At 40.7% G+C, this 27,284-nt stretch overlaps 1 protein-coding gene across 2 annotated transcripts in view; it reads right to left on the reverse strand.

The window, feature by feature from the left end:
* LDB3 (LIM domain binding 3) overlaps nt 1-27,284 on the reverse strand; it is a 263,258-nt gene that overhangs the window by 219,924 nt on the left and 16,050 nt on the right. For both annotated transcript variants that reach the window (XM_073574869.1, XM_073574868.1), the window contains exon 2: nt 22,957-23,086. In XM_073574869.1, the coding sequence (XP_073430970.1) occupies nt 22,957-23,049 (93 nt within the window). In that variant the 5' untranslated portion in view covers nt 23,050-23,086. The remainder of the gene's footprint in view (nt 1-22,956; nt 23,087-27,284) is intronic.

Here is a 27,284-nt window from a genome sequence, read left to right on the forward strand (position 1 = left end):
ACAGCTTATACATATACCCATGATTGCTTGCAGTAAGCACAGCTTATACATATACCCATGATTGCTTGCAGTAAGCACAGCTTATACATATATCCAAGATTGCTTGCAGTAAGCACAGCTTATACATATACCCGTGATTGCTTGCAGTAAGCACAGCTTATACATATATCCACGATTGTTTGCAGTAAGCACAGCTTATACATATACCCACGATTGCTTGCAGTAAGCACAGCTTATACATATACCCACGATTGCTTGCAGTAAGCACAGCTTATACATATACCCATGATTGCTTGCAGTAAGCACAGCTTATACATATACCCACGATTGCTTGCAGTAAGCACAGCTTATACATATACCCATGATTGCTTGCAGTAAGCACAGCTTATACATATACCTGTGATTGATTGCAGTAAACACAGCTTATACATGACAGCAAACTTTCAATATCTTACCTAAATTGGAGCATATGAGGTTTATCTCCCTTACACACAACTGTTAAAATTTGCAAGAGGAGACTTAACATAACTTTTATTGTTTTAATTAATTACAATAATAGAAACAAAAAAAAAATAAAAATCATGGTAATCACAGGGTAAGCCATTCATACACATTAGGCCTCATACTCACTGGCGATTAAATCGGATGATTGCAATTCGATTTTTAATCGGATTGCAATCTGACCCATGTTAGTGAATGGGTGACATCTCACTTGCGATTTTTTTCTCAGCCAAAATTGGTCTGAGAAAAAAATCGCAGCATGCTGCGATTTGCAGCGATTTTCCACAATAGAAGTCAATGGGTGCAATTAAAAAAATGGACCAAAAACGGACCATCCGTTTTCCATCCGTTTTTAACGGATACATCACCATTCTGTGGTATAGAACACTGTAAATGGTCCTGTAAATGACTGTAGAAAAAGAGTGGCTGGGAAAAAAAAACGGATGGAAAACGGATGGAAAACAGATGCAAAACGGATGGAAAAAAAAAATCGCATAGAAATCGCATGACACTGGCATATCACTCCACCCTTTTTTCCAGTCCAGAAATCGGACCTTTTTTAATCGCCAGTGTGTCCCCGGCCTTAGACTAATGTCGGCTGCACCTGCCCATATCATCTGAATTGGCCAGCAGTCTAGTGTGTTTATGGTCTTCCATAATCTCCCACAACAGATGATATCTAGGAAGAAGGATCCTCCATGTCCAATTTCAGACTGCCGATCTTTTTGTTCTCCCTGAGATAAGCCACGGCCACAGGAGCCACCGGCAGCTCTCTCACAGGGAACACAGGAGTGCTTGGACTTTGTTTCAAAGACTGGTAGGTGAAACTATGATAAATTTGTGGGTTCAGTGTGGCTACAGTGTGCGCTGTCCCCAACATCCGTAGGCAGAATCAACATGCCAATTATTAAGGGAAGATATCACAGTGCCATTGCTATATTTTGCCTTTTGCCCTCTATGCACAAAGGACCCAGTAGTAGAAGCCTAGGGCTGCTCAGGTACTGCAGGTTTATTTCTGTATTTTTTTAGTTTGTCTTAATTTACATAAGATTGTGGCAAAAACACAGCAAAATTTGCTGTGATTTTTGCTGAACTGCATTGTTTTTGTCGTAACTCTATAGAAATAATAGTCAAACCTGTTTGGAAATAGTATGTTACAGTAAGCTGGATGTGCACTGAAGAGTACCGCCCTGTAGGACACGAAGCACTAGGTGTAGGAAGAGAGGACATGATGTGGTACACTGGTAACACGGTAAGGTAATCTTCTTCTTACCTCATTTTACATTGAATGGGTCACAAATCCACTGTGGGAGTATGGTGCATTCTCAAAGTTTAAAACCCAATTGCTTGACAGATGGAGTCATCTAACTTCACCACTAATCTTAGAACATTCACACTCGATTGAATGAACAACTGCAAACAGTTGTGAGGCTCCACAGAATAATCAGTAGCGAAAAAAAATATTTATTTTGTTTGCATAATCTGTACCTTTTATCTCTTACGAATGAGCATTTGTCAGGTACCTACTGTCCTATGTACCTGATGAACATAAAATTGTAAGAGCCGAAATGCTTTGGATGAATTATATCAATAAAATAGACATTATTTCTACGTCATCATTTGGAACCCAAGATCCATTCATTGCTCTGCCGAGCTTTACCGCAAATGAATTGCTCATCTAATCCAGTGTGACTGTTTGGAAACAGATTTTTATATAAAATATCCAGCTTTTTGGCTGACCAACAATAAGGGCTCACTCAATACCCGGAACTGCCGCCGACACTCAGGATCGGAGCGCTCATCTGCAAAGAAATAGATGCAGCCGCACAATCTGATCCCAAGTGTCGGCGGCAGTGCCGGGTATTGAGATGCGAGACTCGTGCGAGTTTCTCGCAAGTGTCACCCCGGCCTAAGAGAGAATTGGATCACAGTTAAGGCCCCGTCACACTAAGCGATATCGCTAGCAATATCGCTGTAACGTCACTGGTTTTGTGACATTATAGCGATATTGCTAGCGATATCGCTATGTGTGATCCTCACCTCCGACCGGCACCCCCGCTGATTATCGCTGATCGCGCGAGAACGGCCTGGGCCGTTTCTCGTCGTCAGCTTCCTGCTGTGCTTCCTGTGGCACTGACGAGCGACGCGTGGACACGGGTGGGAGGATGTCAGGATCGCCTCGTCTGACAGGTAAGTAGCGACCCCCGACCGCTGCTATGTCGCTGGTGAGATCTGCCTGTGTGGCAGCTCACTAGCGACTACTTAGCAATGCACCAGCGATCCATATCGTTGTCAGGATCGCTGGTGCATCGCTTAGTGTGACAGTACCTTAAGATGACACTCGGCTTGAACTTGGACAGAGTTTGAGTCGAGTGTCATTAGCATAATCAGCACGATCTCTCGCATGAAAGAACATATGGCTGTCTGACCCATTTAGCAAAGGTTACATTCGTATTTATGCCACAAATTCAGGGCTTAAAAATGTCTATTTTTTCCCAATCCCTCCACTTTAAAGAAAATGTAGATTATATGTGCCTCAAAATAGCACAAATAAAAACTATAACTCGTCCTTCAAAAATACAAGCCCATATTTTTAAAAAAATTTTTATTGCTAGTGGAATGCTTTAAAAACAAAACTGTTTTTTCCATAAAATAGGAAAAAAATATTGACGTATAAAATAAACTTTACAAATTTTGTATTTCTGTAAATAAAATGACCTATAGACAATGATAAATATATAACTTTGTCTGCAAATCATTTTATTTGCAGCGATACTATACAGTTATGGCCAAAAGTATTGACACCCCTGCAATTCTGTCAGATAATACTCAGTTTCTTCCTGAAAATGATTGCAAACACAAATTCTTTAGTATTATTATCTTCATTTAATTTGTCTTAAATGAAAAAAAACACAAAAAGAATTGTCATAAAGCCAAATTGGATATAATTCCACACCAAACATAAAAAAGAGGGTGGACAAAAGTATTGGCACTGTTCGAAAAATCATGTGATGCTTCTCTAATTTGTGTAATTAACAGCGCCTGTAACTTACCTGTGGCACCTAACAGGTGTTGGCAATAACTAAATCACACTTGCAGCCAGTTGACATGGATTAAAGTTGACTCAACCTCTTTCCTGTGTCCTTGTGTGTACCACATTGAGCATGGAGAAAAGAAAGAAGACCAAAGAACTGTCTGAGGACTTGAGAAACCAAATTGTGAGGAAGCATGAGCAATCTCAAGGCTACAAGTCCATCTCCAAAGACCTGAATGTTCCTGTGTCTACCGTGCGCAGTGTCATCAAGAAGTTTAAAGCCCATGGCACTGTGGCTAACCTCCCTAGATGTGGACGGAAAAGAAAAATTGACAAGAGATTTCAACGCAAGATTGTGCGGATGTTGGATAAAGAAACTCGACTAACATCCAAACAAGTTCAAGCTGCCTTGCAGTCCGAGGGTACAACAGTGTCCACCCATACTATCCGTCGGCGTCTGAATGAAAAGGGACTGTATGGTAGGAGACCCAGGAAGACCCCACTTCTTACCCAGAGACATAAAAAAGCCAGGCTGGAGTTTGCCAAAACTTACCTGAAAAAGCCTAAAACGTTTTGAAAGAATGTTCTCTGGTCAGATGAGACAAAAGTAGAGCTTTTTGGGCGAAGGCATCAACATAGAGTTTACAGGAGAAAAAAAGAGGCATTCAAAGAAAAGAACACGGTCCCTACAGTCAAACATGGTGGAGGTTCCCTGATGTTTTGGGGTTGCTTTGCTGCCTCTGGCACTGGACTGCTTGACCGTGTGCATGGCATAATGAAGTCTGAAGACTACCAACAAATTTTGCAGCATAATGTAGGGCCCAGTGTGAGAAAGCTGGGTCTCCCTCAGAGGTCATGGGTCTTCCAGCAGGGCAATGACCCAAAACACACTTCAAAAAGCACTAGAAAATGGTTTGAGAGAAAGCACTGGAGACTTCTAAGGTGGCCAGCAATGAGTCCAGACCTGAATCCCATAGAACACCTGTGGAAAGATCTAAAAATGGCAGTTTGGAGAAGTCACCCTTCAAATATCAGGGACCTGGAGCAGTTTGCCAAAGAAGAATGGTCTAAAATTCCAGCAGAGCATTGTAAGAAACTCATTGATGGTTACCGGATGTGGTTGGTCGCAGTTATTTTGGCTAAAGGTTGTGCAACCAAGTATTAGGCTGAGGGTGCCAATACTTTTGTCTGGCCCATTTTTGGAGTTTTGTGTGAAATGATCAATGTTTTGTTTTTTGCTTCATTCTCTTTTGTGATTTTTCATTTAAGACAAATTAAATGAAGATAATAATACCAAAGAATTTGTGTTTGCAATCATTTTCAGGAAGAAACTGAGTATTATCTGACAGAATTGCAGGGGTGTCAATACTTTTGGCCATAACTGTATGTGTGTGTTCCAGAAAATGAAGCATTTCTCCCAGAAAATTATAGCAACTACACATGTTTCCTTATATTCATGTTTATTTCCTTTGTGTCTATTGATACAACACAAGAAAAATAAAAAAAAGGAAAATTTGGCATATTTCACACAAAACCCCCCAAATGGGCTGGACAAAATTGTTGGTGGCTTTCAAAAAATGTGGGTAAACAACTTTGTTTCAAGCATGTGATGCTCGTTTGAAGCCACCTGTGGCAAGTAACAGGTGTGGGCAATAAGAAAATCACACCTAAAAACAGAAAAAAAGAGGGAAAGTTGACTCAATCTTTCCATTGTGTATCTGTGTGTGCCAAACTAAGCATGGAGAGCAGAAAGAGGAGAAAAGAACTGTCAGAGTATTTGAGAACCAAAATTGTTGAACAATATTAAAAATCTCAAGGTTTCAAATATATTTCCAAAAATCTTAATGTTCCTCTGTCCATGATTTGCAACATAGTCAAGAAGTTTACCACCCACGGCACTATAGCTAATGTCCCTGGATGTGGACAGCAGAGAAAAATTGATGAAAGGTTGCTACACAGGATAGTCTGGATGGTGGATAAGCAGACCCAGTCAAGTTCCAAAGAAATTCAAGCTGTCCTGCAGGCTCAGAGTGCATCAATTATAAACCTAAAACAATTCCGTGGATATACCTCTCGGGCCTCAACTGTAACCAAAACAAAGAAAAACTCCTGTCTCAAGCCAAAACGGTCATGAGGCTATCGTTAAGGTAAGATTAAAATAACTAATGAATAAGGGAAGTCACCACAAAATCTAGAGAGGATTTAATTCAAAAATATTAAACTTTATTGCACACATATTATTATTATTATGCATTTATATAGCGCTATTTATTCCATGGTGCTGTACATGTGAAAAGGGGAAATATAGACAAGTACAATAAACACGTGTAAGACAAGGGACACACAAGTACATAAGGAGAGGGGACCCTGCCCGCGAGGGCTCACAGTCTACAGGGATGGGTGAGGATACAGTAGGAGAGGGTAGAGCAGGTTGTGCGGTGGTTCAGTAGACCGAGGATCATTGCAGGCTGTAGGCTTGTCAGAACAGGTGGGTCTTCAGGTTCTTCTTGAAGGTTTCCATTGATGGTGAGAGTCTGATGTGTTGCGGCAGAGAGTTCCAGAGTATGGGGGAAGCACGGGAGAAGTCTTGTATGCGGTTGTGGGAAGAAGAGATAAGGGGGGAGTAGAGAAGGAGATCTTGAGATGATCGAAGGTTGCGTGTGGGTAGGTATCTAGAGACCGTGTCACAGATATATGGAGGAGACAGGTTGTGGATGGCTTTGTATGTCATGGTTAGGGTTTTGAATTGGAGCCTCTGGGCAATAGGAAGCCAGTGAAGGGCCTGGCATAGGGGGAGGTTGGGGAATAGCAGGGAGACAGGTGGATTAGTCAGGCAGAAGAGTGTAGGCTGGACTGGAGCGGAGCCAGAGTGCTAGAGGGGAGGCCAGAGAGTAGGAGGTTGCAGTAGTCAAGGCGGGAGATGATAAGAGCATGCACTAGTGTTTTTATGGTTTTGTGGTTGAGGAATGAGCGGATCTGGGAAATATTTTTGAGTTTGAGGCAACAGGAGGAGGTGAGTGCTTGGATATGTGGTTTGAAAGAGAGCGCAGAGTCGAGGATCACCCTAAGACACCGAGCATGCGGGACTGGGGAAAGAAAGCAGCCACTGACATTGATGGATAGGTCTGGTGGAGGAGTAGAGTGAGATCGGGGAAAGATGATGAATTCTGTTTTGTCCATGTTCAGTTTGAGAGAGCGAGCAGAGAAGAAGGCTAAGATAGCAGACAGACATTGTCGGATTTCAGTCAGTAAGGAGGCGAGGTTGGGTCCACATAGGTAGATCTGCGTGTCATCGGCATAGAGGTGATACTGCAAACCGTAGGATTCTATGAGCTGTCCCAAGCCAAAGGTGTAGATGGAGAATAGTAGGGGTCCTAGGACATAACCTTGAGGAACACCAGCAGACAGGGGGCGAGGTGAGGAGGTGGTGTGTGAGAGGGAGACACTAAATGTTCGGTCTGTTAGGTATGAAGAGATCCAGGATAGGGCCAAGTCTGCGATGCCAAGAAATGAGAGAGTCTGTAGCAGGAGGGAATGGTCTACGGTGTCGAAGGCAGAGGACAGGTCCAGGAGAAGGAGGACAGAGTAGTGTCACTTGCTCTTGGTGGTTAGTAAGCCGTTAGTGACTTTAGTTAGGGCAGTTTCAGTTGAGTGATGCGGTCGGAAGCCAGATTGCAACTGGTCAAAGAGGGAACAGGAGGAGAGATGGGAGGACAGTTCAAGATATACTGTACATGCTGTTCCAGTAGTTTTGAGGCGTAAGGGAGAAGAGATATCGGGCGATAGTTAGACACAGAGGATGGATCAAGGGAGGGCTTTTTGAGGATGGGTGTGATTGAGGCATGTTTGAAGGATGAGGGAAAGACACCATTTGTAAGTGAAAGGTTGAAGAGGTGTGTTAGAGATGGGATGAGGCCAAGTTAGGGATGAGGTGGGTCGAGGGCACAAGTGGTGAGGTGTGATCTTGACAGAAGGGTGGAGAGCTGATCTTCTGTCATGGTGGAGAAGCTGGCTTTTGCAGAACAGGACTGAGCGGCTAAGATGCCATTATTTTTTAGATGCTATATTTTCATCTACCTCATTACAAGCACTTTGTACGTCTTTAGAATATGTGTGCAATAAAGTTTAATATTTTTGAATTAAAACATCTCTACATTTTATGGTGACTTTCCTTATTCATTAGTTATTTTAATCTTACCTTAACGATAGCCTCATGACCGTTTTGGCTTGAGACTGGAGTTTTTCATTGTTTTGGTCAGAGTGCATCAATGTCAGCGTGAACTATTGGTCGACATTTGAATAAAATGAAACGCTATGGCAGGAGACCAAGGAAGACCCCACTGCTGACACACAGACATAAAAAAAGATAGACTGCAGTTTGCCAATATGTACTGTACATGAGTAAGCCAAAATCCTTCTGGGAAAGAGTCTTGTGAACAGATGAGCTTTTTGGTAAGGCACATCATTCTACTGTTTACTGAAAATGGAATGAGGCCTACAAAGAAAAGAACACAGTGCCTAAAGTCAAATATGGCGGAGGTTCAAAGATGTTTTGGGGTTGTTTTGCTACCTCTAGAAGTGGGTTCCTTATCTGTGTGTAAGACATTATGAAATCTGAAGATTACCAAAGGATTTTGGGAAACAATGTATTGCCCAGTGTCAGGAAGCTGGGTTTGTGTCCTAGGTCATGGGTCTTCCAGCAGTACAATGACCTCAACATACTTCAAGAAGAACCCAGAAATGAATGGAAACAAAGCTGAAGTGGCCAGCAATGAATCCGAATTTAAATCCCTTTAAACACCTGTGGAAAGATCTTGAAAGTGTTGTTCCAATACAAACAAAGGCAATAATTTGTGCACAACAAAACATGTGCAATTGCAATATTTTTATGGGAGAAGTACTTCATTTTCTGGAACAATTTTAAGGGTGCCAACTGCCAAGACTTTCGGCCATGAGACTGTGTAAATAAATGTATATACAGTATATGTAGTACTGTTGCAAATAAAAACACCTGCAAACAAAGATATACATTTACCTTTGTTCATAGATCATTTCATAATCAGCTATATATCTATAAATATATATATATATATATATATATATATACTGTATATGTATTTATATCTTAATTTCAATGTTTACCACTAGCCTCAAAAATGAATAAATGTGAATCAGTAATTAATATGCTCCCCCAGAGTAGAGCTAAGCCCTCATATGGTGAATTAAATACTATGACGTACAAAAAATCATTCTGATGGCCGAAAAACAATAAGGGTATGTTGTTGACACTTTGCGTTTTTGGTGCGTTTTTTGGGCTAACTTGTGTCTCTTTGTCCATGCTAATGTCCATGACTTTTCAGCAGCAAAAACGCTGCAAATAATGATACCTGCGTTTTTGCTGCATTTTTTCAACACCCATTCAAGCCAATGGGTGAAAAACGCTGCAAACATGCTAATAGAAGTGACATGCTCTATGTCCAAAAGAAACAGCAAAGCACAAAATCCTGACGACACAAAAACCAATGTGTGCGCATGAGATTTCTGAAATCTCATAGGCTTTGCTGGTACTGTAAAAGGCAGCTGAAAATTAGCATAAAACGCAGCAAAAATGCCCCGTGTGAACATACCATAATAATAATAATTTTATTCATATAGTGCCAACATATTCCGCAGCACGTTACAGTTAAGCGGGGACATGTACAGGCAATAAGTACTATACAAAGTAATACAGTTCACCAGTTACAGGAGGAGAGAGGGCCCTGCTCTCAAGCTTACAACCTATAAACAATGGTACTATTTGCATGTAAATTTGGGGTGGCTCCTCTACACTTTAGTCCAACCTGTTAATGCAAATAGTGGTTGCTGTGGCTGTAATGTAGTGTGGGACAGTAGTCAAGGGCGAAGTACTCGTCTCTTATGCCCCGACACGTTACTTGAAGGTGTGGGTTCTTGCAGGGAGTGTCGACTACGCCATTGAGAGCGCAGCCACCTTGCAGGCCGCATGTTACTGATGACTTTGGTTGGTCAGAACTAGATGTTGAGGACTTCAATGAGGAAGACCACCAGTCAAAAATAAACTTTTTACTGAATGATAACTTGATGGGGACTATGTATAAAAGATGGCAGGCATGAACGTTTCCTTCAACACACTGAGCATTTTCACACAGTCTCAGCTCCTTTCTCTTTACAAATTTGGTTTCTGTTCCACTAGTTCACCTGCCTTCACCACATCCCACCACTGTACTATAGTCCAGTAAGTGAGAGACTTGCACTTCAACCTGTGTCCTCTTTTCCTCTTAGGGTATGTTCCTATGATCAGTAAATGCTGTAGGTTGGATGCTGCGTCCCCCAGTGGCCAAATACAGCAGGAAATCCCATCTCCACTATGCGTGCACCGGCACCCGTGCCATCCCTGCGTAGACTTTATCTTGAGGAGACGCGCTGCGTTCAAAGCGCTGCCGATTACTGACCATGTGGACGTAGCCTTAAGGGCACTAGTTTACCAATATGGCCATACTTAGCTTCTCTGATTACTGACGCATTGGAACTCCCGCCTGGGGCACTCTCTCTGTTTCATGTTCCCTGTTATAAACTCGGGGCTGCACTGCTAGGCATCCTGTCCCAGGACCCATCTCATGTGCATCACTTCTGTCTTTCCGTCACTTCTCCTTTCTCTACACTGGATCTCGCTATCCACTGCCTCAGTCCTGACTGACTTTAGGGACACCCAACTCATGCGGCTCTGCTGAGTACTCAGACCAAAGGTCTGCTCCATCTGCAAGCTAGGCCCTGTTTAACTTCCTGACAGGAAGCTGTCTCTATCCCTTCAACTTAGCCCCTCCCAATCTAGTCTAGTCCCAATCATTAACCCTAACTCTCCCTATTGTTGGCCAAACTACAACATCATCACTAATATAATGTCATAATGCACATTACACATCAAGGTACATTTACAACTATACACATGTCTTCAAGGGGGAACATGGGCAGTACATCCATCTCCTTACCCTGCCACAACATGTAGATGGAGTTAAACAGAGTAAAGATGGATGGCTACTCATAGGTACTTGAAAGAGAAGCAAGAAATTTTTGAGCTGTTTGCATCTGTGTGACAACAGAAGTGTATTTACAGGGCAGGAAGTAGGGAAGGTAATAATGGCTGTGAGGCTCATGTGACAGGAGCTGTCATATGCCTCTCCCCCTAAAACCCAATGTCTGCAAGAACTGTATTTGAATATGTGTTATGACATGGTTTTATTGTATTGTATGAGTAATATGATATGTGAATCTGCATAGAATTCTATAGGCACGAAGTGATGCAGTTAATGTAATGTATTGTGATTAATTGTATAATGATATTCATGTATAATGTGTAGGGAAAGTGAAGGATTAAGTTTAGATTATAAGGTATAACATAGGATATAGGGATTAAGTTAGAAAGACAGAAACATTCAGTTGTGGGCAAATTAGTATATGAAGTTCAATGCATACTGTTAGAAAATAGTGACTGAAGTTAATCAGGTGAAAGGTGAAGCTTCCCCAGTAACAGACTGCTGGGGCAGACAGGTTATGATGCAGTTAATTGTTTGGGGCCAGCACAGTTTGGGAGGGGGCAGGGTCAGTTAAGAAGGGGAGCACTTCCTGGTTAGTGCAGTGAGTCTGGAGAGAAAGATTAGATTGCAAGATAAAGAAAGTGTTAGCAGTGTTTAGTGACCAGCCAGGGCTGGAGGGCATGAGATTTATGCACTGTTCAGGCAGCATGAGACCATCGGCTACTGTGTCTTCTGTGAACATCCCTGCAATGTTCGGGGCCTATGACCAGAACTAGGCACTGGAAAGTGTGCCTTATTCCCTTTTAACAAGTAAAAGCCGCATGGGAAGATGCATGAGAGAGTCAGGATGGGTCTCATGAGTGTTGCAGAGCCGGATAGAGTATCACATGGGCCGAGGGAGTGATTAAGCAAAGGGATATTTCAGACTGAACATACAGTGAACATGGAAATGTACTGTGTTGTATAATCAATTGAGCATGGACTGCTAACTAAGGTTGAATTGTTTATTGTAAAGCAAGTGTCTCCTGATCTATGTGTGGCTGTTCCTGGATCCGGGATGACAGCAGAGGCCTGCCACCTGAATGTGAGTACACTATACAATGTGAGTACACTGTTTATTTCTGGGGTGCCAGGGTGTGGTAACTAGAGATGAGCAAATTTGTTCATATTTTGTTCCCGAATCTTATTTTGACATATTCGGGCCATATTCGCACATTATTCGTGCCAAATGTATGTCTTATGATCGGTTCAGAACATATTCGTTAATTTTTACTCCCGTTGACTCTAATGACGTCCGGATGAGTAGGACGAATATTGCGAAAACAATATTCGAGTCTGACCGCATTCTGAACAAATTTGCTCATCTCTAGTGGTAACAAAGTCTCTTGCCCATGACTACCGCCCTGCGCACCTTACACATAGACACAGTGACCGGTGACTGGAATACACCTCCATTGTAACAGAGTGGGTAATGATAACTACTTACCGTTAGTAAATTATAAAAAAGTGAGATCACCAGTACAAAACACATAAAAAATATTACATGTTAGGATCTAAGAGGCTTAGGAGCTGTGATATTTTTATTTTTCACTGGAAAGGGAAAATAAAGTAACACTATTTTAGAAGTTAAAAAAAAGTCCGTACCATATTCTCTGAATTGGCATTTGCCTATACATAATATCCACAATTACAGTGAAAAGACAACTCTTAAATTGTGAATCTAATGACACTACGTGTTATTATGTTTATTACATATATGACTATGCATAAGCTATAATTTGCTGGGTTTTATGTTGGCGGGATGTGCACTAACACTGAGCACACAGCCATTGCTCATGCATACATGTCTGTCTGTTATTTCGGGATTAATCTGAGCTGCACAAGTATTGGGTTAGGATTGTTCTGTCCTCTGCATGCATTCCAACAAGGTTATGGTAATGACTCCAACATCTAAAATAGAGAGATGTGCTTCAGAGTGTATTATAAATAGCCCCATGCTTTCCACTATGTTGCTTGTACCAGTTTACTGCCACGGGCTTTCCTAAACCTGAATGCCGTCACAGAGTTGTTACTGTTGATTTAGTTGTTAGGACAGTAATTGATTACATCACTTCATATGCATACACTGAAAATATCCCTGATTGATGATCTGGGTAGCTTTACACGTAGTGTGAGCAGGGATTGCAGTGACAGCCATTGCTGGTACCCGGAAGGTAATGAAGGATTCCTAAATAGCCTTATGACAGTAGTAAAGTATTGTGACATATTAGTAATTGGTAGAGTGTAGTGATGAGTGAACGTACTCGGATAAGGTGGTATCCAAGCATGCTCAGGTGCTAACAGAGTGTCTTCATCATGTTCAAGAAATATGCTTGAGTCTCCGAAGCTGCATGTCTTGCGGCTGTTCGACAGCTGCAATACCGGCAATCCCTGGATGTGTTAGGGCTGTCAAACAGCGGTGAGACATGCAGGCACAGGGACTCTGATCACTTTGATCTGAGTACAGTCTGATTTTTTCCACAGACTCCTTGACTTAAATGGCTGAGTGAGATACAATTTTAAGATGAAAATTTTGCATGCTGTGATTTTTCCACAGACAGACTCGGTCCGAGGAAAAAAATCGGACATATGCAGAGCTTGATAGAATAGCATTGGTCGAATCGCACTCAGACTGAAAATGAGGTCGTCTGCACGAGCCCTTATTATGAATGATTCTCACAGTTAAAGGACACTAAAAACAAAATTAAAAAAAATACACACTTGATTTCCTTCTAATCGAATAATCACCTTCCTCTACTCATGAATTAGGGTGGCGTTTTGGATACATGAAAGCAATATGCAGCATATGCAATCAGACTTAGAATTCAGCAAAAACGCCACTACATACTGCCCAGATGATACATCACAAAAATTTACTGTTAACTCATTTTGAAAACCACAGCTCTATATATTGGGAGGAATGGGATCAAACTTACACTTTATTACACTAATACGAATAATATTTAGCTCTGAGAAAATCTATTTGGATAATATGGTAGATAATTGCTCCTCAAAGACAAGTATCTGTGTGATGCAATTAGCTAAATCATAAGTGGATCCTAAAGACATGAAAAATATTAAGTCTACATGTGGGAGATTTGTTTTCGAAATGTCAGTTTAGGGCTTAGAGAAATCCATGCACATGTAGCAAAAAACAAACAACTTTCAATTTTTCCAACAAATGTCTCACTTGTAAATTAACGCTATCAGAAACTGCATCAAACTGTGCTGAGTCACAAATTTTGTGACGCAAGAACGACCTCAGCAGCGATCTCGGTACGTTTGACAGGTAGCAGCGACCAGGCCCCTGCTGTGAATCGCTGGTCGTGTTGGAATGCCCTAGACATTTTTTTGGTTGTTGAGGTCCCGCTGGGTAGCATGCATCGGTATGTGTGACACCTTTTACCAATGACCTCGTCAACGACTCAGAAGCGAGACACATGGCGTGAAATCGTTACAAAGGTCGCTACGGGTCGCCGGACCGTTGCTGCGTCGTTGGGAAGATCTGAATGTTTGACATCTCACCAGCGACCACATAGCGATGCAGCAACGATCCTTATCAGGTCGTATCGTTGTCGGGATCACTGTAGCATCGTTATGTGTGACGGGGCCCTTACTTTGAAAACTACCCTCAAAACTATAATAGATTTTCACAATTGACTAAACATATATCAACTTGCTAAGTGACCAAATACTTTAGATGGATGACGATTCTGACTCATACATACACATCAATGCTTGCTTCTGCTGAAGGTTTAGTGAAGAAAAGGATTGAGAGTTTGAATTCAAATTGCCCCAATAAATCCTTCTTACTCCAAACGTCATCAGTTTGGGTAGAGTCAGGAGGCCCTCATACACATTAGATGGTTGGCCTGTCCCAGATTTAGTTAACTTTAATGAAATCTGTATAGACATAGCCTGTAGTCATATACCCTACTTTGCTGGTGTCTGAAAGCTTTACAAGGCATGCATCATTTCAGCTTCAACCTACAATCTGAAAACATATTCAAACACCACTAAAGAAAATTAAAAATACAACTGTAGGGCAGCTAGGAGGCTCACTTGTTAGCCCTGTTGCTTTCTAGCTCTGGGGTCCTGGGTACAAATCCCACCAAGGACAACAGCTGCAAGGAGTTTGTATGTTATCCCTGTGATTGTGTGGGTTTCCTCCGGGTTCTCCGGTTTCCTCCCACTCTCCAAAGACATACTGATAGGGAAATTAGATTGTGAGCCCCAATGGCACAGCGATTAAGACATCTGTAAAGCACTATTAAATATGATGGGGTTATATAAACAAGTATAATAAATAAATAAAAATTATGGCCCAATTCATTAAGACTGGCGTTCTAGATGTCAACTCTAACGAATGGTTCATGGCAGATTAGGAAGAGTATGAATCATCAAGAGGCACATTCCACTTAATAAATTTTGTGAATCTTACAAGGGCCATGCATTTCCACAATCTTGGTTCTGTAGTAAGATTTCTGTCGTAAGGGACGTCACATCTAGTGATGATTGAGAAGGAAAAATTTTACGACTTTTCTAATTTTTCTATTCCAGAAAACTGGCGTAAACACATGATGTGTTGGATGCTGTAGTTTCCATTTTAGAATTGACAAAATTGCAAGAACATACCGTGTTTTACACAATATCCTCCCCAGTAGTTTTAGTGAGCTAAGCAATACAGTGTTCTATTGTGGCCTAATTTAGGTTAAATATGGAGTGCAAGTGTTGTGTCAGTCTTACAACATTACAACTTAGCTGTGTTAATGCGAAATTAGCCCATCTGGACTTTAAACATTATTTTGAAAAATGAAAAACAGCAATGAAATATAGAATGCACAAAAAACGCAATTACCAGCAGTAAGCAAATTATTTTTTTTAGTTAAAGTAAAAAAAAAAAAAATCATCTAATTACATTTTTGCCCTCTACATTTGCTATCAATCCTGTACTTAACATGTTTACTTAATGAGGTTTACTGGGCAAAATATTGCAGCATTTCGTCAGATTGAAAACGTAGATTCCATATCGCCAGCCAAATATATTATAATTTCTATGTTTTAAATAAGATACATTTTTGGCAAGTAACACAATGTTTTTTTTTTAACTGTTTTAATGTCACCCTTGGAAAACTCTTTGAAACATCACTCCAAATCTGTCAGGTTACTGTATAGCATGAGCTTATCAGATTATATCTGGGATAACTTGACAGCGAGATAACACTTCAAGTATCTTTCATGAATGCTCCCGCTTGCTCCTGGTTTATTTTTAGGAGGAGGAAAGCAGAAACAATGATCTCTCTGATTGGATGACACAACTGGGCCTTCACCTGTCACTGTTTGATTGACTATGACCTCCTGCACCAACCACCCTAGGACCTCCTATAGCTTGTTAATCACCTGAACCAACTATGATCCTCAGCCTCTATAGTTAGGAGATAACAAGACTTCAAAGGAATGAATAAGAAAGGGCAGTATATACAACTCAAGCCCTTTATCTCTTGATAGCACAAACTATGCTTGATGGAGAGACTAAATAGTCAGGAACATTTGCTATTCTTCATCATCTTTTCAGTTAGTCATTAAAAGGTGTCAACTAATGAGGACTCAATTTTTTGATGTTAGGATAATAAGAATTCCAAACCAAAATATCAGAAACCGGCACTAGTACTGTTCATTTTGTAGATATATGAATACATACTACATTCATCACGTTGCTCATGTGGTGTTATGGTATATCAGAGGTCTCAAACTGCATTCCTCAAGGACCGCAAACAGGTCACGTTTTCAGGATTTCCTTGATAATTTAATCACCTGCACAGATAATGATTCCAGCACCTTGTGCAATGCTAAGGAGATCTTGAAAACATGCATGGTTTGCTATCCTCGAGGAATGCAGTATGAGACCCATGGTATAGTTGATCATATAATTTTGAAGCACAAGTGACACTATTTTATTTTTAAAATCCATGACCCAGAAATCAAGAAAGATAGTTTGTAAATGTCATGTTTAGTTTGCTTTTCTCAGCTATTAGACTCCCTCCTGCCCTTCTTAATTTCATCAGGATCCAAATTTGTGGTCCATAGCCATATTTAGTGGACCTACAGATATATGTGCAAACAGTGGAAAGCAAACTACAAGTGCAAGATGTATGTGAGTTATAGTGGTAGGAATGGTTTTATGCAGGACATGTATGAATAAACCCAACCTGACAAAATCAAAATTTGCTGCCTTCACTAACCATCAGACATGCATTGATTAGGCAGAAACACAGACCTTATGCACTAAAATGGGTGCCCTAATCATGCTGTGTGCTAAAGGTATATGGCTGATCTTAAAATTTGGGGTAAGAATAATTCAGATTTAAGCTGCAATTCTTGGACTGACAATAGTGGTATGACTTTCCTTATGTCAGGTACGCGACTGATTACATATGAAAGTGAGGCAGAACATGATTCATTGGATCCAATTTACTAAAACTATAAATTTTAGCGCAAACTTAGACTAGACAGTCTTAAAATGCACCAAATTTATCAGTCCAAAAGCAATTAAATCAAGCCTCAGACAAAGCCACAGGAGAGCGAAACATTGTAAGACAGCAGGCGACATGAGATAATGTTTTAAAATGTTATCTGTGCATTTTTATTTTAACTTTGTGAGTATAACTAATAAATATACCTTTGCTTTTTATCAGTGGTCAGTTTGTCCTCTTGTTGACACCATACAGTATCTCAAGCAAGCAACCATAGAAACACTTGAGACTTTGAGTGGATGTACACAGCCATGATCTTTTTTGTGAATCTCCTTTGTGTACTACATATGGTTTCAAAGTTATAATTCGGATCAAATATTTTAAAGTGGCGCTTGCTAATTAATGGGCTTTCTTTGGCCAATAATTTGAGTAAAAATTTGGCACAATCTTGGTGTACGGTGTTGCAATATTTGCAATATAGGTCATTCCTCTTTTCTCAAAAAGTCGCGTCCCTTTTCTGCAAAGTCGCCTTGTTCAACACGCCAGAAAAAGTTTCTTAAACACATAGAAAATGTGCTGCAAAACATATAAGACAATTTTTGGGACAATTTCTGTAGTTTACTAATTGTTTCTCATTGAAGGCATAAGTTAACATTGTGAACTTTCGCATAATTATAGATGTCATCTATTGCAGTATTCTAGAATCCGTATGCTAATATTTTGTGATATATAATAATCAATCATGATGACAAGTAATATCTGATGTTGTCATGCAACTTGAGATAGTGCAATCAAAGTTCTCCCACAGTTCTGAGGTCTAGAGGTTTCTTCATCTGTCTATTGTATTGTTGGAATGTGTTCTGCTCAAGAAATTTCACAATCTGCATTCAGATCTGGCCAAACACAGTCGCTTATTATTACCATGTGCAATACCTGGGCTTATTAGCCGCATGACTGCACTCAGTATTACCAGTAATTATTGATGGTATTTAATTTCCACTGTCCCAAGGATTTTAGGTATATTAACGTATCTAAAGAAAGGAAATGTTGTCGACAGGAAGAGTAAAGTGAATGAGAGAAAACTTTGCACATAGACATCCCGTAAGCAAACACTCTGATTTTAAAACAAAGCTTTACACCGGAATACTGCGGAGTGGCGCAAGAACTTTTTGACTCTTGGTGTTTTGACGCCAATCTAAAGCAGCTCTGCTAAAATTGTCATGGCTACAACTGCCCGTCAAATTCAGCAAAAATGCCAGCATTTCTTACACCCGCTTGGCGTAGCATTTCTGGAGTACTATTGGAGTAGCATTTCCGGTGAGGCACATGGAGGCTGACGCTACAGAGAAGATGCACCAAATTCATTAAGTAGTGTGTGCCTGTTAATAAGGTTTTAACAAGACTTTTTGAATTCCACATTTTAAAAAGTAACAAAAAAGTTGAAAATTCACTTCATTAATAGGAAGAAGTGTAATATATTAAGATGCACCGAATTTACCAAACATTATGTGACTGATACGTTTACCACATATCACGGCGACACAGCCACTTTGAAAACAACTTTAAAACTTTATAAAGTCCTATCATAATTTCTTCCCTAAAATGTCTGAAAAATCAGGGTGTCTAGTTTCTTATGAATTGTCTTTTTTATTGCTGTCTTTTTGCATATAGCAAATATGGTTACATAATAGAAAGTGCACCCATCAGTAAAAGTCACAAAGTTTCCGCATGTTCATGTGTTTAGCATGTGTTTAGGTGAATTTACACAGAACTGATTTGTAGCAGAAATCTCTGTGACTGTCTCATTTCATCTGAGCAGGGCTCACAGAAAGTCATCCACATGCACACCCAGCTAGGCAAGGAGTGTGGACATAACTGGTGACTGACTATCTACTGGGAGAGCAAAAGAATAAAAAATAAAATCCACCTGAAGTTGGAAATCAATAGGTTCTGTTGACTTTTATAAATGTGCATGCTAGACTTTAGTCCAGATGTGGTTATATATCTCCTGCCATGATGGCATCATTCCTAAAACACTCTTGGTCTCCTCCAGCCAGGTACTGAATGGGACTGAAATTCAGCCCTGGCATTTGAAATCACACAGGCCCATGCTGTCCCTGTCCCCATGTATTAGCTGGTATATACAGTGCCTACAAGTAGTATTCACCCCCCTGCAGATTTAGCAGGTTTACACATTCGGAATTAACTTGGCATTGTGACATTTGGACTGTAGATCAGCCTGGAAGTGTGAAATGCACTGCAGCAAAAAAGAATGTTATTTCTTTGTTTAATTTTTTTTTAAATTGTGAAAAGTTTATTCAGAGGGTCATTTATTATTCAACCCCTCAAACCACCAGAATTCTGTTTGGTTCCCCTAAAGTATTAAGAAGTATTTCAGGCACAAAGAACAATGAGCTTCACATGTTTGGATTAATTATCTCTTTTTCCAGCCTTTTCTGACTATTTAAGACCCTCCCCAAATTTGTGAACAGCACTCATACATGGTCAACATGGGAAAGACAAAGGAGCATTCCAAGGCCATCAGAGACAAGATCGTGGAGGGTCACAAGGCTGGCAAGGGGTACAAAACCCTTTCCAAGGAGTTGGGCCTACCTGTCTCCACTGTTGGGAGCATCATCCGGAAGTGGAAGGCTTATGGAACTACTGTTAGCCTTCCACGGCCTGGACAGCCTTTGAAAGTTTCCTCCCGTGCCGAGGCCAGGCTTGTCCGAAGAGTCAAGGCTAACCCAAGGACAACAAGGAAGGAGCTCCGGAAAGATCTCATGGCAGTGGGGACATTGGTTTCAGTCAATACCATAAGTAACGTACTCCACCGCAATGGTCTCCATTCCAGACGAGCCCGTAAGGTACCTTTACTTTCAAAGCGTCATGTCAAGGCTCGTCTATAGTTTGCTCATGATCACTTGGAGGACTCTGAGACAGACTGGTTCAAGGTTCTCTGGTCTGATGAGACCAAGATCGAGATCTTTGGTGCCAACCACACACGTGACGTTTGGAGACTGGATGGCACTGCATACGACCCCAAGAATACCATCCCTACTGTCAAGCATGGTGGTGGCAGCATCATGCTGTGGGGCTGTTTCTCAGCCAAGGGGCCTGGCCATCTGGTCCGCATCCATGGGAAGATGGATAGCACGGCCTACCTGGAGATTTTGGCCAAGAACCTCCGCTCCTCCATCAAGGATCTTAAGATGGGTCGTCATTTCATCTTCCAACAAGACAACGACCCAAAGCACACAGCCAAGAAAACCAAGGCCTGGTTCAAGAGGCAAAAAATCAAGGTGTTGGAGTGGCCTAGTCAGTCTCCTGACCTTAACCCAATTGAAAACTTGTGGAAGGAGCTAAAGATTAAAGTCCACATGAGACACCCAAAGAACCTAGATAACTTGGAGAAGATCTGCATGGAGGAGTGGGCCAAGATAACTCCAGAGACCTGTGCCGGCCTGATCAGGTCTTATAAAAGACGATTATTAGCTGTAATTGCAAACAAGGGTTATTCCACAAAATATTAAACCTAGGAGTTGAATAATAATTGACCCACACTTTTATGTTTAAAATTTTTTAACATTTAACTGAGCAACATAACTTTTTGGTTTGTAAGATTTATGCATCTGTTAATAAATCCTGCTTTTGTGTGAAGTTTGAAGGCTCTAACTTATTTGCATCTAATCAAACCTGCTAAATCTGCAGGGGGTTGAATACTACTTGTAGGCACTGTATTACTAATATTACCCTGGATAGAGGAAAGCAAAATTTACTACAAGACCATTTCTAATGATACGCGTGGCCTGGTGGGGAAAGTGACTGAGTCAGCATGGGTGTCTTGAGAACACCAATTCTGTTAACAATGTTGCAGACAAGGCGGCCCACGACCAGACAGGCCCTTCTGGCACTTGCAAGAATTGCCAGATGGCCAGTCCAGCCCTGCCTCCAGCAAATCAATAAAAATTGATGTGACATTTAACTGTAGATGGTTTTGGACTGTCACAGGTGAGCAGTGGTAGACAGGCCTTGAATACTAGGGGAGCCTTGACAGAGATAAAGATCTGTGATTATTGGGGGTCTGATTGGAGAATCTACATTGGGGCCAATAAGATTCAAGTTATGCTGCTGCTGATTTCAATAGCTGAAACTGTAAACATTTCTAACCAAAAAATCCAAACACCCCTACCAAACCATGCCCATTTTCCCAGCAATTAAATGTTTGCTATAGGTCTTCAAAGTTTCAGGTCAGTAAAGAATATGTGTAATATGGAAATGTATTTACAATATCACAAGCAAAAGTGAAGCTTAAAACTAATGTTAAAGAGGTTTCCAGTCATAACAAGTTGTCAAGTTATCACCTATCCATCACAGAGTAGATAACTTGCTGATCGGTGGGTGTCCCATCTTTGGAGCCAGAACTGAATGCCAGAACAGGGAATTTTGATCCCTTGAGGGAACTTTTATTACCCTTCCAAAATGGAGGCCCAACTTCTGATTCATTCATTGGCAGGTCTATAGGGAATGAATGGAGAGGCAGTAGGGCGTTCTATCTGATTGGGAAAATAGTCTCCCAGAACTCCACCTATCTATCTAGCTATCTAGCTATGATGAAAAAGTCACAACAGCACCAAATATACAAAGCAGGGTGCAAAGCCTTACAGAAAACTATCATATAGATATATGCAAAAAAGAAAAGCAGGCAACACGCCAATGGTTGAAGTGAAAAAAGAGGACTTTATTAGTTGATCTGTTGTGGATATCTATCTATCTATCTATCTATCTATCTATATCTCTCTAAATGGAAAAAACAGATAGCAGCACAAACTTGAGCAGATTTTGGGTGCAATAGTCCTGAATAATGCAGTTGTCCAACGCAAAAATATAATTAGAAAAAAAACAGGCAGCACTCCAGTTAATTGGAAAATTGTGGACTTTAATCCAGCGCCAAGTGGTGCAACATTTCGACCTCACAGCGCGGTCTTTGTCAACTACCTGATCTATCTATCTATCTATCTATCTATCTATCTATCTATCTATCTATCTATCTATCTATCTATCTATCTATCTACCAATCTATCTATCTATCATTTACCTATCCTGAATACTTGATTATTACATTGCCCAATTCCTGCACTAGTCAGGTCAATGATTCCTCTTTCTCAGGCTCCTGCATAACAAATTATTTCACCTACGCAATATTTGCTCCTGTTTCTCTTTTTAGATAGTCATTCTAGATAGATTTGTTATTCAGGTCTCTGGGAAAGCTGGGTGAAAGCAATGTATTACACTTAGTAACAGCCTACTCGTTAAAATAAAAGATTTAATGATAAGTAGACTCCTCTTAACTAAACCCCAGCACAATGTTACCACCCTGTAAAGGTAATTCAGTTTTCCTTGCGTCCTTTTATTGCTCTTTGAAATTCTGTCATCCATTTATGGCAGAACAGAAACAATTAACAATCACTGTCCCTAACAAGCACTGGACATGTTAAATGAAAATAATTTGTTGCTTATCACTGATGGAGCATAGGTAAAGTTGTCTTTTACATTCTTACTCCTGTAATAATACAGAGAATACATTTCCCCAATAAATGCTGCCAAATGACCAAGCTGCCTCTGTCACATCTGATAAATGAGGCATCACTAAACTGACAATTCTGAAGATGCATGTGATTGAGACTCTCTGAAGTGCAGACAGGAAAGCATTAAGGATCTACCCTACATGTACTTTTCATGAAACAGCCACCATTTCACAGCTCTGTGAAATCTTATGTTCTTGCATCAGACACACAGAACTCATTCCGAGCTTTCTCCGCACTGTAACATGTCAGTCTCGACTCTTTGCACTTACCCTAGAGATGGTCAAGGGCATGTTAAAGTCCTTTCCTCCTTGCAGACGGAATCCCCATGGGCCGGGTCCAGCGAGGGATACGTTGTAAGCCATTTTTGACAACTTGTTTTAGTGTAGCCGCTTGAAGGCTCTGAGAGGAAGAAAACAGAAAAATAAACTTTTTTGCAGGAAGGTCAAACTAATAGAAAAGATAAAGAAAAAGACTCTTGGTTCTAGCAAATATAAGCAAATTGTAATCTTGCCTGTTCACTCGGTGTGAAGTGCCACCTAAGAATAGATGGGATGTATAATGCAGATACAGATATCCCAGCTGAGCAGGACCCATAAAAGGTCTGTAACCAAATACCTCCCATGCAAGGATACTGTGACTCAGAGATCTATTATTGCCTCATAGCAGTGGAGGATCTGTCCAAGCATCCCACTCCCCTATCTGTGGTGAACAAGTCTGTCACGTAGGAAACACTACATACTTTCTTCAGAAGAACCATATACAAATCCTAATCTGTATAATGACTAATGATAATGCGGGATCTAAATGCATTTTAATTTCTGACATGAAAAAAGATAAAAAATTAGATCCACTGGATCCAATCTACTTTTGGTTTCAAGCATTAGGTAATGTTCAGAGTGTTTTCACAATGAGCCTTTTTGCTGAGTTTTTGAAGAAGACACTCTTCGAAGGGTATTTGCACATGGCGTCTTTTTCAAGTGGATTCCATTAGGGATCTGCCTGAAAAAGTACCACAAAAGCACCTAATAAAATGAACGTAAGGCACCGACATTGCAGTGCACTTTTCATCTTATGTCATTTTTTTTAACCACTTCAAGGTTCGGAAACCACTCGCTCTCTATGCGTAGCAGTATAGGGTGAGATACGCCGGTGGTATGGCCATTGCAAGAACAACGTCAAAGCTGCTTCAGGAAGAAGACTGCATTTTTCTGAAGTGGATTCACCTTGTAAACCTCAGTGACTACATCAGCATCTACTGTAAATGATGTCAAGCGCGCAGTGCTAAAATCTTCCTAAAAAATTCAAAACCTGAAGTTTGTGTCCCAAAAGCTCAGCAACATAACATAGTGAGAAAATACCTTCACACTAGGTTTTTTTACGAGCTTTTCTATTGAGTGGATGGTCCCCAAAATCCTCCTCAAAAGCTGCTTTTAAAACTCTTGGAAAACTCTAAAGTTATGTTCCTATGATGAGTATTTGGTGAGTTTCTGAGGGTGCAGATTTTCTACACCATTTCTGTACCTATTAAGTGACTTAGGTTTTTTGATCCAGTGGTTTTTGTCTCTTGGTATGCCATGTTTATATAAAGCTGCTTTGTTTTTGATACTTCCTGGTATTTGCATTTGACAAAACTTTATTGCCATAGTCATTTGTGGATTACGCACTAAAACAAATTTATTGCCTACTTGTTTATTACTTTCAGATTTTGCACTTCTAATGCAAGTCTATGGGGAACAGAAACTCGGCATTTTCGCAAGAGAAATTGACATGTTGCTGTTTTGAATAATGAACAGCAGGTCAGTTTATGCAGAGTTAAAAAGGAGCTCAGTCGGCATGAGATTTCTATAAATCCAATCCACTTTGCTGAAACTGAGAGATGCTGCATTTTTCACACAGCAAAAATATGCAGCATCAAAAACTCACAGCCTTACAATTCATTTCAATGGGAAATCCAGTTTTCTGTTAATATGAGTTTTTGAGCTTTTTTTTTATTTTTCCTGAAGAGGTTTTGAAAAATACCTGGTAGAAAAATAAGGTACACTTCATTTCTTCGACACGGATCCTGAAGGAGTCCTCCAAAACTCTTCAAAACTGCTTCAAGAAATGAAAAAACTCCTATAAAAACTTCCCAAAAAGTAAAGCTTCCCGAAGTGGTGTCTGCTTGAAGAACCTCTCAATTTTTGAACTCTTCAAAATAGCCTTATTGTGATTATAGTGTGCTAACAATGGTTTGTGTGGGTAGCTCCTTATTGAGAAATAGCTAAGATCAGTTATAGTGGAAAAATTCTTGTGCTTTTTCAATAAACAATGCATGTGAATTGCCCGCTCAAGTCTCTGCTGTAATGTACTAATTGGGAAGCCTGTGTAACTAGGGATAGAACCTATATTTGTGAGCCCAACCTTAAGGCCCCGTCACACATAGCGAGCTCGCTAGCGAGATCGCTGCTGAGTCACAAGTTTTGTGACACAACAGCGATCTCACCAGCGAGATCGCTGTGTGTGACAGCGATCAGCGACCGGCCCCCCTGCCAGTATCGCTGATCGCTCTTGGAAACCTCTGGACATTTCTTTGGTCGCTGGTCTCCCGCAGGCCAGCACGCATCGCTGTGTGTGACAGGCGGGAGACCAGCGATCTGCTGGTAACTAACGTACACATCGGGTATCCAAGGGACGAGCGTCCCTTAGAAACCCGATGTGTACCTTAGTTACCAGCTTCCTGCATCAGCGCGCTGGTAACTAACATACACAGCGACGCCGCGTGCTCGGCGTCGCTGTGCTGATCGCTGGTGAAGCTGCCTGTTTGACAGCTCACCAGCGATCATGTAGTGACTCACCAGCGATCCTGACAAGTTGATATCGTTGTCGGGATCGCTGGTGAGTCGCTATGTGTGACGGGGGCCTAAGACCACTGTTACACAATGCAGATTTGGTTAAGATTACGGCTGTAAGTGGACCAAACATAGAAGCTTAAGTTGGTGCAAGTTCGGTTCAGAACTGCACATCTGGGGCTAAGGCTGTAATATAGATGTAAAATGCATTTACATTACATTCTTATGAATTATGTTAATGTTTCCTTTACACAAGTTCAAGTCACCTAATTATTAGAATTTTATAGAGCAATCTAGTGTTTGATTCTCTTCACATTAATCAGTTCAATAAGTACAAGTATGTTAGTTTTTCTGTCTATTTTTGTGACTTTTTGCCAGTCCCTATAATAAACCTTTCAATAAACTATTTCATTATTTGGAAAGAGGATGTCAAAAACGATTAGGCTGTAAACTACTTGATGCACTAATCACTGAGATTATGAAGATTATGTCATTCTGTCATTCTACACTCCACTGGTTGCAGTCACTTATTTCTATTGTGACAACCAGCCCTATATGATAACTTGGAAATTATGATGTAGACAATTTTTATGGGCAGTGAATGTCTTGTGAGACAACAGATAACAGTTGTTTTGCTTTAGTCTCTACAACTAACTTAATACAAAACCATTTAATAATGAGCTAATAAGATGAATAAGCCCATGTGCAATTACATGCTACCTATGGTTCCAGGCCAGGTTACAGGGGGACACCTGCTTAGGCTAGGTTCACATTTGCGTTTTCGTGCGGTCGCAGCACACGTCAAATCACCGCATGTGGACGCATCCACATACAACGCATGTCCCTGTATACCCAAGGGTAAAGATAGGTACACAGAGAAGCGCAGGACACATACAGAAGTAGGCGGAGCATAGGCGGAGCTTCAGGGAGGAAGAAAGGAGGAAGTAGGCAGCCATCCGCAGAAATCCTGAATGCAAATGTGAACCTAGCCTTACAGGGCTAATTTTCTAATAGAGATCTTTTTTGACATCCCATCCTAACTGTCAGAAAAGCAAAACTGCCACCTTTCAGGATAGTGTGTGTGGAATGTACTGTATATACTGTGAGAGTGGGTGCAGCATGTATCTAATATGTGAGTAAACTGTTTGTGGCATGTACTGTATCTCGTTTGTGAGTCTGATGTTGCCGGTATGTATCTGATGTGTCAATGAATTGTCTATGGCATGGATGTCCCACGAGCAAAAGTTCATTTTAATCAATAGATCTTAAAATAATAATAAGTTTCACAATTGGATGTGTTAAATAAAATGTTCCTGTGCTGGGATAATCTTATAGATGTGCCCCTGCTGTGTACTGTGTAATGGCTGTGTCTGACCGTGCAGGAACATGGTCTGATCATACCACATCTACTGGGCAGGGGAGGATGCAAAAGCACGGGATCACAGCTAATTCTTTCTTTGAAGTAAAACATTGATTAAAAACAGACAGGAAAAATGTTTTATCTCAAAAACAATCAGCTGTTATCGCCTTCTGTCCGGTCTGTATACTCTTTTGCTTCCTACCATGCCTAGGAGCTGCGGTATGACCAGACTATGACTTTGCATGATCAGACACAGACATTACACAGTACACAACAGGGACACATTTATAAGATTATCTCAGCACAGGAACATTTTATTTAAACACATCCAATTGTGGAAGTTATTATTCCAAGATCTATTGATTAAAATGAACTTTTGTTCATGGCAAAGCCCCTTTAAGGTGGTAGT

The sequence above is a fragment of the Dendrobates tinctorius genome, unplaced genomic scaffold (assembly GCF_039654945.1).
Source record: "Dendrobates tinctorius isolate UK_male_01 unplaced genomic scaffold, ASM3965494v1 ptg000040l, whole genome shotgun sequence".
NCBI lineage: Eukaryota > Metazoa > Chordata > Amphibia > Anura > Dendrobatidae > Dendrobates > Dendrobates tinctorius.